At 38.8% G+C, this 15064-nt stretch overlaps 1 protein-coding gene across 4 annotated transcripts in view; it reads right to left on the reverse strand.

Moving 5' to 3' along the window:
* LOC107306522 (versican core protein) overlaps window positions 1–15064 on the reverse strand; it is a 100349-nt gene that overhangs the window by 40785 nt on the left and 44500 nt on the right. For 3 of the 4 annotated variants that reach the window (XM_032441291.2, XM_015849762.3, XM_085529213.1), the window contains exon 7: window positions 6004–9174. In XM_032441291.2, the coding sequence (XP_032297182.2) occupies window positions 6004–9174 (3171 nt within the window). The remainder of the gene's footprint in view (window positions 1–6003; window positions 9175–15064) is intronic. The other variant, XM_032441292.2, reaches the window with a different exon arrangement.

A 15064-nucleotide genomic window follows, 5' to 3' on the forward strand; every position in this document is an offset into this window, starting at 1 on the left:
TACTAGGTGTTTTTCTTTGCGAGCTGAACAAACAAACCCAGAGCTCAAAACAAAGCTCTACTAGGAAAGACAAGATTAATAATTCATCAGTTGAAATAAAACCATGCCCACTGACTGCTGCTAACAGCAGGGAATGTGACGAAGTCTGAGGCTAGATAAAGCCAGCAGCTGCCGTAGCCTTACTGTCAGCTGGAACGTTACAGTTACTAAGCAGACAAGTCCAGATTCCATTAAATAAATGGGAGGCTTTGCATTTAATAAAATAGGAAGTTGGGTCAGCCCAAGTGGAGTCACCTTGCTACTGCTCCAACACCCCCTCAGAAATGAGCTTAGCTCAGCACAGTACCAACAGAACCTTGGCCATAGAAACCACATCAGAAGAGCTGCGCTTAAAAACAAAATGGCATTTTGCTCACCATGATGCTCAGGCACATTTTCAGTTCTCTTTCTCTTAAATGCAACAACTGATATCAGGAATCACAAAGTTGCTAGGAAAGCTAAACAACCTGTGCAGGCGGGATGTTCTATCCATACATGTTTCAGTATGTTAGCAGGCACTGCATAAAGCAGAACACTTAATGTGGGACAGCATTTTTTTCTTTACAATAAGCTTAGGTTTGAGATAGTTCCCTAGCATAAACAATGTCTCAGTAGCATATATCTATCATTTGCAGGAGGACATAAATTATTTCAGCACATAAATGACACAGTCTCTTCTCCCTCAGCAGAACAATTATTATGCTAATAATTTCTGAAAAGCACACCAGAAGTTGCACGTAGCACACGTTCACCTACTACAAAGAACAGTGTCCAGGTAGGTATTTGCCACTAGGTATAAATAAAACAACTTAAAAGAGAACAATGTGGGCACAGGTGAAGACAGCTACAAGTGCAGATGCTGCAAGCTTCTAAAATGGCTCCATCAAATGTGAGGTTCCACATGGAGAAAGCTGGAAGCCATGTAGTCCTGATTCTCCACACCATCACCAAGCACCATCACAACAACCCTGAGCAGTAGAGCCTGCTCCTTGCAGGATCCCACAGCATTTCCACACTCCCCTCAGTAATGAGAAAAATGAAGGCTGAAAGGGGAAATGGTTATTCTCTGTGACTGAACAGAGAAATAAAAGTACCAAGGGATAAGTGTCAAGAAGAAAAAGGACCTATTCAAGCTTAAGACAATGCTGGCAAGAATAAACATGGGTTTGAATTCGCCAAGAAACAATTCAGGCTAGATGTTAGAATCAGAGTTAAGGGGAGTCACAATGATCTGGGACAGCCATCCAGAGGGAGCAGGGAAGACTAACGGATTAAATGAATTTTAAGATGGACCTGCAAAGACCCTGTTCTGCCTCTTCCATTCAGCTTTATGACTGTGACTCATTAACATCTTGCATTCTACATTACTCCTTCTCCTTCATATTTCACAATATTCTTACACTTCTAAGAAAGAAATATGCATGTCAGGGCATTACATGTTGAAACACAAAGGTTTGTAACCCTCTTTCCATAAAATTCCTTAACTACAAAGCACAAGTTTCTGCAATTTCATTTTGCTCAAAGCTGGAGGGGACAAGAAACCAGACGGAGTTGGTGTGAGTCCCAGGGTCCAATAAGCACTTTGAAACACATTCGCTAAGCAAAGACTTTTAAATGTCTCCAAAAAATGCAGGTGTGCAAATTACTCCTGATACAGACAGGAGTTATGTTTCCAGTATCACTGTTAAACAACACCCCCACAAGCATTTTTCAGCTCATAAAATCTTTATGAGCTGAAAAGTTCCTTGGGGTTTTTTTTCCTTTTATTCCCAGCTGCTGATACACTACCTTCCAGTAACAGCACCAGTGCTCACCACTGCAACAGGTAGCAGAGCTGTGAGGAGATAAAAGACACAAAGAGACAAGATTTCCCTCTTTGCCTTGAGATAGATGATTCCCTTGTCCTATCCTGTGCAATGAAGAAGTGCTCATGTGGTCAGACACCAGGGTGAGAGCCACTCTGCTATGCCACTGTGCAGCAGGAACAGCCTGCTGCTTCATAAAGGAGAATGAAGTTCCAGGCTTTCTCCATCATGAAACATCTGTGTGATTATCTTTATAGGAACAACAACAGAGGAATGTTTCCCTGAACACAAATATATTTTCCTCACTAACTGGAACACCTGATCCAGATATGGCCATGTACCATGACCCATCAGAAACACCATGCCTTATATTCCTCTTAAATCTGTACATCCGCCTCAGACGTGCTCTTGTGGAAGTACATGTATTGTTTATACATGACATTTTCTCACTGAAAGGTGACATATTCTGATACAAACAAGTTGTTTAATCCATCCAGTGATGCATTCTTTCCTGTCAGCATTTGAGTGTATTTATCAGAATTTAAGCTAATGAGGATGACCTTCCAACAGGTCCCTAAATTAACTCTGCTTCCATAGTTAAATTTAATTATCCAAAAGTAACTGAAACTTCCCTAGAGAAATTTTTAATGGATTGCAAACATGCATTTTAAAAGCTAGCATAAGAACTGTTCAACTCTTGGATGGCATGAGAAAAGAAGCCCTCTAGAAAACTGTTCCTGGGTGGCTGGCTCAATAAATACAAAGACCTATTTTATCTAAAATCAGAAATATCTGACTTACATATGGTACCGCTACAAATTATTCTGAGATGGTCAAAGAGAGTCTGAAATTCTTGTCAGTAGATTCAATTGACTTTAACACCACCAGCGTTCAAGTCTTTTAAGTGCAGCTTGAGTCTACAATAATAAAGAACATATCCTCCAAATTCCATACATCCACAACACATTCCATGCATCTACAGCACATTCCAGCTGAGGACTTCAAAGCACCTCAGAGAAGGTGATGTCACTTTAGCAAGGCCTTGAGATCAAGTAGAAAGGTACAAGAAATCCTCTCTCTTTCTCCTTCCCATCCCTGAGTGTGGCCATGGAAATGCTTCTCACTTCAATGGGTAAAGGAGAGATGCCCACGGCCTCCTTATAGCCCTTGGGGTGAGTTCTCTTCAAGGAGTGTGAAAAATTTCTCATGGCTCACAAAGCCAATAGTACCTCCAGAGAAATATTGTTATGACTACACTACAGATAGTAAATAGAGCTCCAGAGAGTGCTATTCAGCTGTTAGTACAATAGTATGATTATACTGTAGTTATGTGGTTGGGAACCAAATGTGATAGTGTATTTCCACTGAGCACTGCTTCCGGAGAAAGCTGAACAGCAACAAGGTGAAGAACGATTTTTTTTAAAAATTAATCCCATAAATATTCCCAGCACTTGTGCACACACAAGAAGGAAAATACCACATTCCACAACAGCTGTTGTTTGAATGGTCTGATAAAAAGAAATTGTCATTTCTTAATATATACTTCTGGATACTGACTTTAAAATCATAAGGGCCTTTTCTGATAACCTCCACTGATTATGTTATTTAAGAATGCTAAACTGTATTGCCTTGTCATGAATGTCAAAGCAAAGACAGAAAAACTCTTGTTTTACAAGCAACAGATAGTGAAAAATATGTCTTGCTGTCATTTAGCTGAGAACAAAACATAAGAGGTACAATTTACATAGCTTGACTATGACTGCAGATCAATTTTCAGACAAACAATGAAAGAATAAGAAGTTGAACTGTGTCCGAGTGAAGGGTATATGTTAGTAATACTTGCCAAATTCATTCCTCTTTAGCACCTCCTATATACATTTTCTTCAGTACAAAGAAACGTTTATGGACTGCAGAACAATGAAGTGAAACTGGGCTTGGCAGCCTGTTTCAAACACAGTCTCTCATTTCTGAAGAAAGAAAAGAAAGCCCTAAACCATTCCCTCAGACAAAACAAATCTTTGGCAGCTCTGACTTAATTTGTTGTAAGTAGGTATAGGGTGGCTTTTCTCTCTGATTATCTAAATGAAGGAATTACCACTGTCACATACTGAAAACAGAAAAATAAAGGAAGTTCCTTCTTGACCTTTCACTGGATATGTGATAAATCCTATTATGTTTAAGCAAAATGAAAGTACTGACATACTATATTAGGATTTTTTTCTTCTATGCTGATAGACTACATCACTCGTAAGGGCAGAATTTCAAGGCTGTCAACTGTAATTCAACATATAACCATTAAAATTATGCACACATTTAACTAGAAAAATGTTTGTGAAGACCCAAAAGGTAAACCCCAAATAAAGTTGCTTCTGAGGGCTGCATTGCTCTAGTGAGAGAAATCACAGCTGCGCACTGATCTGCTGTTCCTTAGATAGTCCAGAAATTAGGAACTGGACTAATTCCTACACACTCCATTCCAAAGAAGGTATAGAACAAGACTCTCCAAGGGAGACAGAGAAAAATCCAGAATCATACACTGTTGTCATTGTCTGAAGAGAACAAGAAGATTCCACACAGTGCCAAACCATCCTACTTCTTCCCATCCACTTGGAACACATAGCTGCCTGAATACATCTACTCAATTGCACAACAAACTACTGCATAAATCAGCAATGGAACAGAGAAAACGGTTTCACTAATACACACCCCAACTATTATCCAAACTTCCTAAGGTATAAAAATATGCAATTTAACTCCAGTCTTGAGGAATTCCATTCTGACTTACCGGTCTTGTCTCATTCAATTGAGATTTCCAAGACACTGGCAACAAGCATAGCATCAGTTAAGATAACGATAATATATCATTGAAACAAAAGTAGTGTTTAAATTTTAAAATAATTACTATTTTCTGAAACAGGTTAAGTCACTGCTGATATGACTTGTGTAATTTTATGTCTAGTAAATAAAAAGTACAGAAACAAGCACAAAGTAAATAAAGATACCAAGTCCAATGGGAAAGTCAAATAACAATAAAGCACATATCAAGGGATCTACTTCTACCTCTTGATTTTTAAATATAATTCTACCAAGCATAAACCTGATAAAACCAGTCTTCCAGACTTCCACAAATTATTTCTGTTGGATACACTGCTCAAAATACAAACGTTATGGCAAAGAACCAATGAGAAACAGTTTCTTGCGTAATCACTCAAAAGCATCACATACAGTTAAGCTATAAAAGAGATAGAATTGATTTTTGCCGTTTCTGTTGAAAAGAAAATAACAATAATTAAACAGAATGCAAACTGAACATACTAGATATTTGAGAGTTTTCCTTCTTATCAGTCATTCTACATTTAATTTTTAAAAATAAAGTTTTAGCAAGGCTCCTTAAATATGTTCATTCTACATAAAATAGCTTTCAACTTTTGAATTATGGAGACATATTTTTAACAAAACTAAAGAGTTCAGTGCTATTTCAGAAATTTCTGTTCTGGATACCCATGGAATTGAAGCTGCATACACATGTACAATGTCATCAGCTAAAAAACAGAATGAAATTGCACAAATTGTATCAATTTACGTCTCAGATTCTGTAAAACTGGAAGAAAAAATCTAAGAAAACTTCTAAAAACCCTTCTCTAAAATCACAGGAGATCCATCTTAGGACACAGCAGGATGCAATAGCCTTTTTTAGCTGACTACATGTACATGGCATTGTTAATTGCTACAGACTAATGGAATGTTAAAATAATCTAGTGCTTTGTTTAGGGCTAGTAATGCATGGAATGGAAGCTGTGAAATTAAAATGCTTGTTTCACAGATAGCTGAAGTTAAATCAGTGACGTGACAACATTAAATAAGAAAACTGGAATTCAACCACCATTAATCTTAGCATGAAGTATAACAGTTCAATATTAATCTCACATAGAAATTAACCTCACCTGAAAGCATATATATAATACTTTTCCAATCATTTTGAATTGATAGAAAAATAGACCTACCAAAACTTAGCAAATTGTTGTCTAGATAAAACTTGTGCTTTGCATGCTTCAGTGATCCGAGTAGCACTTCCTGTATATTCTAAAAGTGTCACACCAGCCTGTTATGATACACTGTCCATCACGATGGATTGCAGGTCTAAAAGGCAAAATCTTACCTGTATCATTGCCTGTGATTTGAATAACATACAATCTTATGTCAGTTCCACTATCAGGGTGTGAAGTAGGAGACACCTCTTGTGGTTGTAAGGCCTCTGTGGCCTCGATCACTGTGGGTGGTGCAGTAGGCCGTGCAACTGCAGTAGCAGCTGATGATGTGAAATACTCCTTATCAATCTCTGGTTCTACCATCTTTCCTGTCAGATCATCTTCAGCAGTGGCTTTGCTCGGAGAAACAGATTCATCAATTACTATGATGTCACTGCTTGTTACCTCCTCATCTTCGTCTGGAATAATACGTGGTAACTTTGGAGAAACAGAAGGTTTGGATGCCAATGTAGAATGAATTTTGTCTACAGTGCTAATAGATGATGTAGTTATATCACTAAGAACAGTTGTTTTATCTGTAGCCTTAGATGAAAATGGAACTGTTTTGACTTCTTCCATCTCTTCTGATATTCCTGAACCTTCTGGAGTTTGACTTGAAGAAGCTCCCAAAGTCAAAAGACTAATGCTTCCCACAGTAGAAGGACTACTCAGCATATTATGGGTGGGCAATACAGAATCCCAACTTCCTTCATCTCTGCCTTCTTCCTTTGTGGTGCTTCCTTTGCTTTCATACACTTTTGCTTGTGTACCAAACGTTACAGGCATCTCTTCTGTAATCTTCTCATCTTGGTCAGTAGCGGTCTCAGCTCTGGGAGTCACTGTGAGATGCAATATCCTGGTGCTTGTTTCAACAGGCCCAGAAACTTGTCCATATTCTGTAAGCATTAATGCAGGCACTGATAATTCTGTTGTTGGATACATCTCATCATAGGCTGAACCCATTTCGTCGTGTTTTTCCTGAGCGGTTGTTTGAGATGATTCAAATCCTGCTGTCGTCTTCTGTTCATGCATTTGGACAGATGACATAGGTAAGGTAGACCCTGTGGCAGTACCTAGTTCCCTGTCTTGATCTTCTGTGGGAATCTCCTTCGGAAACACTTCACTAGCTTTTACACTTGTTGCTTCAGTGTGAATTATATTGTCAAAAGAAGTCTGATCAGAAACTTGCACCTCTCTGATGTTCTCACTACCTACAGTGACTGGAACTAGGGAAGTATCACCTTCTCTCTGTGTAACTGTAGTCTCTATCTCTGCTATATCTGTAAATGTAAAGGGTTCCATTGTTTCTCCTAAGCCAACAGATGGTTCTTCTCTCTCCTGAAGTGTTGCCACTGACTCCTCAGTGGATGTCACACTGCCTGTCTGGCTTTCTTCTGTCACTGTGTATTTTGAGATCTCCATCCCCGTAGAAACTTCATCTTCAGCAGAGGTTACTGGTGATTTCTCACCAGCCTTCCCTTGTTCACCTTCTGGGGTAGAAAGGGTCATTTTCAAAACATACCCTGATGTTTCATGATCAGTCACCTCCAGGACAGTGGGTACAGCAGTTGGTAACACAGTACCACTTGAGCTGAACAATTTCATTGTTGCACTACTTTCATCCACTGATATTTCAGATACAGTAAACTTTTCCAAACCTAAAGAGCTGCTTGTATTGAAGACATCTGTAGTACCTTTACTCTGATCCAAATCAGCTGATACAGCCTCTTCATCACTTTTTGTTTCTGTTGTCTCCATGCTTGTCTTGGTTTCATCCATTACTGCTGAAACTGGAGCTCCTGGATGCCTTGTGTATTCTATAATTTGCCCTGGAGATGATGTAGGCTCCATTCCAGAGATACTATCTTCAGTGTCTAACTCAATTCTCTTAGTATGAGATGTTTCTTCTGTCATGTATCCCTGATCCTTATCTGTCTGCAGCCACATGCCAGAAACTGGAGGAGTGTGTGTGAACTTCTCACTTCCAAAACGTCCCTCAGATCCTGCCGTAACAGAAGCAGGAACAACAGTTGTGACAAAAAGGACTTCATCATCTACTGTTCTGACTTCTGGCTCCTTTGTTTTTTCATGCTTTTCTAAAATAGCCGATCCTTCTGTGTGCTGAGATGAGTGAAAAACAGACGTGATGCCTTCTTCAGACTTCTGTGGGGCAATGGTACCTTCTGTGAGAGCAGTGACCTCAGATCCTGTCTCATTGGCAGTGAATACAGAAAAGGATATAGGTATTCCAGATGATGTGGAGTGATGCACATCTTTTAAGTCCTCTCTGCTTCCCTCAGCCGACGCCTCATTATCAAACACAGTTGCAGAAGAACTAAATTTAATGAATGGAGTCGACTCATCTATTGTAGAAGATTGTCCAGTGGTTACCGCAAGCTCATCTATGAGTGTCTCTGATACAGGAGGCACTTCTGATTCTGGGATGCTAACCAGAGCCACGCCAGAAACTCTATCAGGCATAACGGTGTACATGCTCTCTCTTCCCTCCCCCTCTGTAGTAAGATCATACTGATCAGTGAACAAAGCCTTAGGGATTACAACAGTTGTAAGTTTCTTGTCAGATTTTGCTTCCATTGAATTTTTTGTGGGTTCCTTTGTTGAGTGAGAACCAAGATACAGATTTTCTTTTGTTAGTGAAACTGAAGTCCCTGTCCTGGGTAACTCTCTCTGAGAAGCTGGTACCAAGCTATCTGTAGCTGTCATCACAGGACCCACTTCTATTTGTTCAGTCTGATTATCAGCATCATGTTTTTGTGTATCTCCTGTTTCAATATCTTCCCATGAACCAGTGGAACTCTTAGCTACAGCTGTGCTATCCTGAAAAACTACAGAGGTCAAGAAAGCGTCCTCAGTGCTTTCAGACCTACCTTGTTCCTCGGACAACTCTGCTTCAGAGTAAGTGTGCTCCACTTCCAAAGCTGCAGATGTGCTCTCTGTTAACCTAGGTGAAACATCATATTCAGTCCTTCCCAGCGTATCGTAAGGGCTTATTTCACCATCCGTGACAGTCTGAGGTAAAAGGGTGGTTAATTTAATGTTCTCCATAAGCACCTCCATTTCCCTTTTCTCCTCAGCCACTTCAGTAGTCATTTTTGTATCTTCAGTCTCTAGGGTTGCTTCCTCCCAAGCAGGGACCTCTGTTCTGGTGACAGCCTCTTCAGTAACTGAACTCTCAAAAACAGAAGGTTGAAGAGTAACTTTAGCAGATGATAGTTTCACACTGTCAGTTTTCAGAGTTGTAACCAGCTTAACAGTTGTAGGCTCTGTCACAACTTTTTTACCTTTAAAAAAAAAAAAAAAAAAAGGAGAGAATAAAGAAAAGTTAAGGAATCATTCAGTAAGATTACAAACATTTACAACTAGTTCACATGTTCCTAGAAGAAATCACATGTTATGCTGAGAAACAAGTATAGAGGCAAACAGCTTTAGACAACTGTTGAGAATAGGGCTGAGCTTTGAGTGACATAAATATTGTATTATTTAAGTTGCAAGTAACTCAGTGTCAGATGAAATGAGAACAGGAACAGTATGTTTTGTAGCTGTTATTTATATAATTATCCCTGAGTGCCCTAATACTATACAAGTATCCATTTGACAGCTAAGTACTGATCAGGAAATATAGAAGTTTATTTCACAACATCATAGATGGGTGGTACTGCAAATCTGCAGGTTTTCTTCAAAGCTTACTATAGCATACAACTCAAATGTATAAGGGGACTGAAACAGCACTTCAGTTTATTTTCAGCATATAATTACTGATTACTAAAAGGAGTCCTCACAGGACAGCATGCGTGAGCAACAGGAACAAACATGCCATCAGAAAATACTATGTATTAATATGCTGAAAGAACTGCTGCATTGCTTTAAATTACACTGACAGAAATTCTGATTATGAAGAAAGGTAAGAACAGTAAGTCATAAGACTAAAAACTTAGTGTTATGATGATGTTGATTTCTGGAAAACACTTCAAAGATATAACTTTGAACCTCCTTCACAGACAAAAATGCTTCTATGAGAGTGCTGTACATGGAAAAGCAGAGTGTTGAAACTCCCAAATGATGTGAGCAGTAAGGGAGTAGCTATGCTGGCCAGCTTACTAGGCACAAATAACTTTATGTCATTCCAATGAATGATTTAAATGATCATGGTGCCATTTTTCTACCCAATCCTGACACAGACTGCTACCCCAGCAGAGCAGGAACTGCACCATTCCACTACAAAGTTTGGTACTGGAATTTAAAGCCTTGAAAAAGGTGAATTTGTGCTTAGAAAGCAAGATTTACTTAGGAAAAGTCCTAGGTATATATGTCTCCTCTTCTGCCAGTTCTTGTAGGTCAACAATCTTCAGAAGAGCAAGAGGAATAGAGAGGTCGAAGATGTGAAAGTCATAAATCAGTGCTGCTCATTTCCAAGTGACAAAGAGTCAGAAACTTTGGGTGGATGCCAGCTAGAAGCAAAGTACAGTGTTTTGCATCACACCAAGCATAAGGAGAATGCATTAAATAGATTGCATATTGAGAACTAGCAACTTACCACAGACATCACTAGACATTTGTTGTCTTTCAAAAGAAAATACTGCTTAACATCTATTTGAGCAAAGAAATCTATTCCTCCAACACACAAATATCAAATCAGATGCAATATTCTGTGACTCAATCCTGAGACCAGAAGGTTCTTATTACTGCTGTGAGATAGTAAAAGAGACAAGGAAGCTCTACCCAGTGTAAGAAAAGAATACCAGTTACTTATTAGGGGAAAAGTGCATTCTGAAACTGGATTTTTTCTGCCTGGCACAGAGATGAAGATGATCCGAATAATGACCTGGGACTTCAGTAACACTGGAAAAATTAAAGGAGTTAAGAGTATGCAGAAATAACAGAATGTAAACAAGGGGAAAATATTTAGGAAGGGTCAACTCTAGCCAGATATATTTGTATTGTGACTGTTATACTCAAGCAAACCCAGTATGTATGCACAGATCAGTTACTTTCACACAGCTATGACTAGGGTGAGCCTTTGATACTGAATATGTGGATTCCGCCTGTGCAAGTGAAGGTCATGCAAATATTTGTTTAGTTTCACACACCAAACTTTGAAAACGTCACCTTTGCAAAAGGGTTATTTGATCTGCCTTGAATGAGGCAGAAGCTGCTTGCCAGATGCTGGCAGCTTAGAATATCTAGGTAGATTTACAGAGCAGTGGGATGAGGAAAAAGAACTGATATTTCAGCTTTCTTGAAGAAGTGAAAGTGAAAAAGGAATACTAAGGGTAAAAACACAGGATACTGCTATGTTTAAAGTGATGTTGTTTGCCAGCAGAAACAGGAATAGATTCAGTCTCTACCATATAGCTAATCATTTGTGTTTGTGTGGCTTTGTAAAGAAGATTTAGCCACTTATATACATTTTTGTACGCCAAAGTTGAGCAGTTGAACAAGTAGGACCAAAATTCTTGAAAGCTCACAAAGTAAAGCCATTCCAGTGGCTTTTGAGTTCCAGGGTACTATGACCTGAAGAGGATACTTACTATTTGTTTCAGTACCTATGATTTTTGAATGTGAGATGTTGCTCCCAAAACCAACAACGTAAAAAGAACTATGCCTTACAGTGTTTTTAATCACTGAGTGTACAGGGTGGTCTAAAGCATGAAGTTTCTCTTCATAAGCAGGAAGTAAAAAGTAAATTAGAATAGCTCTGCTCACTGGCAGCAACTAATTGCTATGCTGACACCAAGGAACCCACAAATCTGTCACAAAGCTCTTCAGTACAGCAAAGTGGGAAGCGCACAGCATAGTCCCACATTATCCCTTTCAACCACAAGATTCATTTCCTTAATGGAGACTGAATTGTTTTGCAGCAAATATCATCAATTGAGTGCCCAATTACCTTAATTCCTTTAAGAGCCAATTAAGAGCGCTCTTTGAAAGAATATCAGTATCAAATACTCCCTTATAAAGCTAGATAAAAATGAGGGTATAAAAGTTTGTTCTATAGACAGTGAAGTGAAAAGTTCCTTCATCTGCAGCTGGGAAATTTAAGTAACTTTCTGATCTCCTAGAAGTATTTGCAAGTGCCAAAAGTGAAAAAATGTGCCCAAAGTGCCCAAAATGAAGTTACTTTTTGTTCCCTATATTATATTTTCTGCTTATCACTGATAAAATCAGTACACGGGCAGTAAATTTGACCAAATACTAGGTGCATTTGCTTCAGCAAATGTGAATTCACATACTGCTATAAGAAAAGTATATATATATTTTAATAATCAATCAATGAGCAGCCAAACTTTCTCTTTTCCAAGACATGCAATTGCCAACATACAAAGAGTAGTTCTGGTTTAAATAAACTTCAGGCCCTCCTAAAATTGTCTCATCATAAACGTGATATATAAGGCTTTCAATGCACATTATCCAGATGCACAGACTTTTGAGTTTGTGTTTTGAGATTCTTCATGGAGAAATCTATTAGTGTTCTTTTTTTTTTTTTTTCCTTTTTTTTTTCTTCTTCTCTTTCTGTGAGAAAATAGAAAACCAAAGAGAAAGTTGCCTTTTTAGTAGACTGAGCATCAGTTTGAACTGTTGTCCTCTCCACCCAGATGTTTTGTATTACTGTCCTCCTTGCGTCATGCATGCAATATGCTATCTCCTCTGTCCTTCTTCTTATGCAAGACATGAGGCAGATTTTCCTAATAAAATTCATGAACATATTAGCAGCAAGAAAGCAAATTATCTCACCAACAGCTGTTCATATAAAAGACTATCTTTCAGGTTTTTAATCAATTCATTTTATATTGAACACTCTAAATTAAGTTGATTTTGGATAGAGTATATGGTTTTATAGAGATACTGCACATTTTCATTCTCTGTTTACTTATTTTATGCTTTCACTCTACAGCATTTTCTTCCCCTTCTTTCCCACTATTGTTTAAAGAAGGATTTGAAATAATGGAGTAATATTAAAACTTATTTTTTTTTCAAGGAAATCACACTGCACTACCTTTTACGTGGTTTAACTTTGGAATTACCAAAATAGGATTTTAATATGTTCTGTTCTATTTAATAATATTTTCAGGATCCCTAGGTGTACCTCTTGGAGGAGAAAATGCATTTTTAAAAGATTACATACATTACCTACATTATGACTTTTATATACACATTTTCAGCACAATCAGTTCCACAAAACTTTAACCATGTGTCTAAAATGAGCCACTGGAGAAGTTTCTTTGCACTTGGAAATATTGCTTTTCTATTTACATTTAGTTATGTATGTAAGAACCTGGACGAACACAGACCCTACGGAAGGAAAAAGAGATTTCTTCAAGTCATTGACAGCACCCAGGACAACTAAAAAATAGACAAATACATAAAAAGTTTTAAGTCGCAATAAAACCTGGAAATGCTGAATTCTTTCTATGCATCACAGAAGCGAAATTTTTTTCAGAATAACACTGACCTTGAAAAGATGCAAATTAATGGTCTGGCATCTTCCATCGATGGGTGACATCGATGTATGACACCCACACCAGCAGTTCACTGTGTTTCATTTCTACATATTATGAGATGTCCATTTCTATCTGCTGCTTCACTAAGTTTGCTCTGTTTGTTCCTTCCCTGCCACCTGCCCCAGCACACAGGAAGTTGTTCCAGCTGGAGTTTAAACTACAGGCAGAACCTCACAGCTTGGACAAGTCTAAGAATAAGACCAGAACTGTAAAAAATAAAAGCTGGAACTTTGGGTAACAGACAGAGCCAAAAATTTGTCAGTAGTACACTGACTAGGTATTCACTCTCCATCACTATCTGTGGGATGTGTGCTACCATATGGAGGCCTCAGCACCTGATGTTACAGTTATACAGCTTCCCTATAACTCCAGAAGTATAATCCCACTTGCCTACACTGTTTTGGCATCAGAACACCAGCCAAATTTAATGAGAAAAATAATGAAAAATCTGAATGTGGCGTCATTTCTCACTTAAAAAATACATGCCAAATCAGAGAAACTAGATGGGATTCTTAAAGGTAATAATTCAAATCAATAACTAGTTGGCAGTCTGTCTTATTTGAAAGGAAAAACTGGAGAAAGAAAGGTTATACATCCTCCTGACATCAGCAGCTAAGGCTGCTTCCTTCCAGTTAACAAAGCAGCAAGAACACTGCAAACACAAATACTGCTAAGTGAAATCATTTGCTGTTTTGTAACATCTGAAGTCAGGCAGCTAAGGGGGGAAGGATGTTATCCCCAGTCTCCCCAGATGTAACTGTGGTTTTGAGAACAAATTATAATGTGCCTACCCACAAAAAGATCAATAGCAAAAAGTACTTCTCTTTCCATGTTATTTATAATTAAACTGCCAAAGGAAACATAATTTAGTTGAGCCTCTTTACTCAGCTCTTCCTAACGGAGTCTACATCCCAGAGCTAAACAGAAGAAACAACCTTTGTTTTCTGGCTGCAAAAATAAATGAGGGAAGAATAAAGAAAGCCAAGACTGTCACTTCAGTCAGGAACTGGTACAAAAAATCTCACTGCTTTGGTCTCACCACCCACTGTGAGAGGAGACAAATTACCTGTATGTCCTGTGGGTGGTATGCAGCTCTGAAAGCAATGAACACAGGCAATAAAGAGCAAAAAGGATTTATTCCCCCTGTACTTAAAGACCCAAAGGGTCAGACTTTCTACCTTTTTCATCTAAGAGGATGAAAGGAAAATGCCTCCCATTGCATCCTCTTTCCTTCCCTACTCAGTGTTTGTGCTCAGGGGTATGCTTCAGCAGCCCACCTGTGCACCTCTCAGAGAAATGCATGTTTGCATTCTCTGGCAAAAGAAGTGCATGCACCTGAAGCTGTACCTCCAGAGGCACCAAAGGGCTGCAGCTGGATTACAGGGCTTGGTCCAGGATAAATCAAATCTTGTCTTTATAGCTCACATGATATTTTTAAAAGGTTAAGTCACACCCAGACACCACCTCCTCCTCCTTCTACAGGTATTAAGAAGGTGTGTAGCACAGAGAACTCCTTGCCTGTTTTTGGTGTGCTCTGAATGCTTTTGCAAAATCCCTTCACTCTGTAAGTGTGACAGGCTGAGATAAGAACCACTGGAAGTTGTCCTTGTGCACAGCCTTTCTGCACAGCCTTCATGACATTCACCCATAGGCCCGGCAGGGAGCTTGGGGA

This window comes from Coturnix japonica, chromosome Z (assembly GCF_054131305.1).
Source record: "Coturnix japonica strain WE chromosome Z, WE-NBRP24, whole genome shotgun sequence".
Lineage (NCBI taxonomy): Eukaryota > Metazoa > Chordata > Aves > Galliformes > Phasianidae > Coturnix > Coturnix japonica.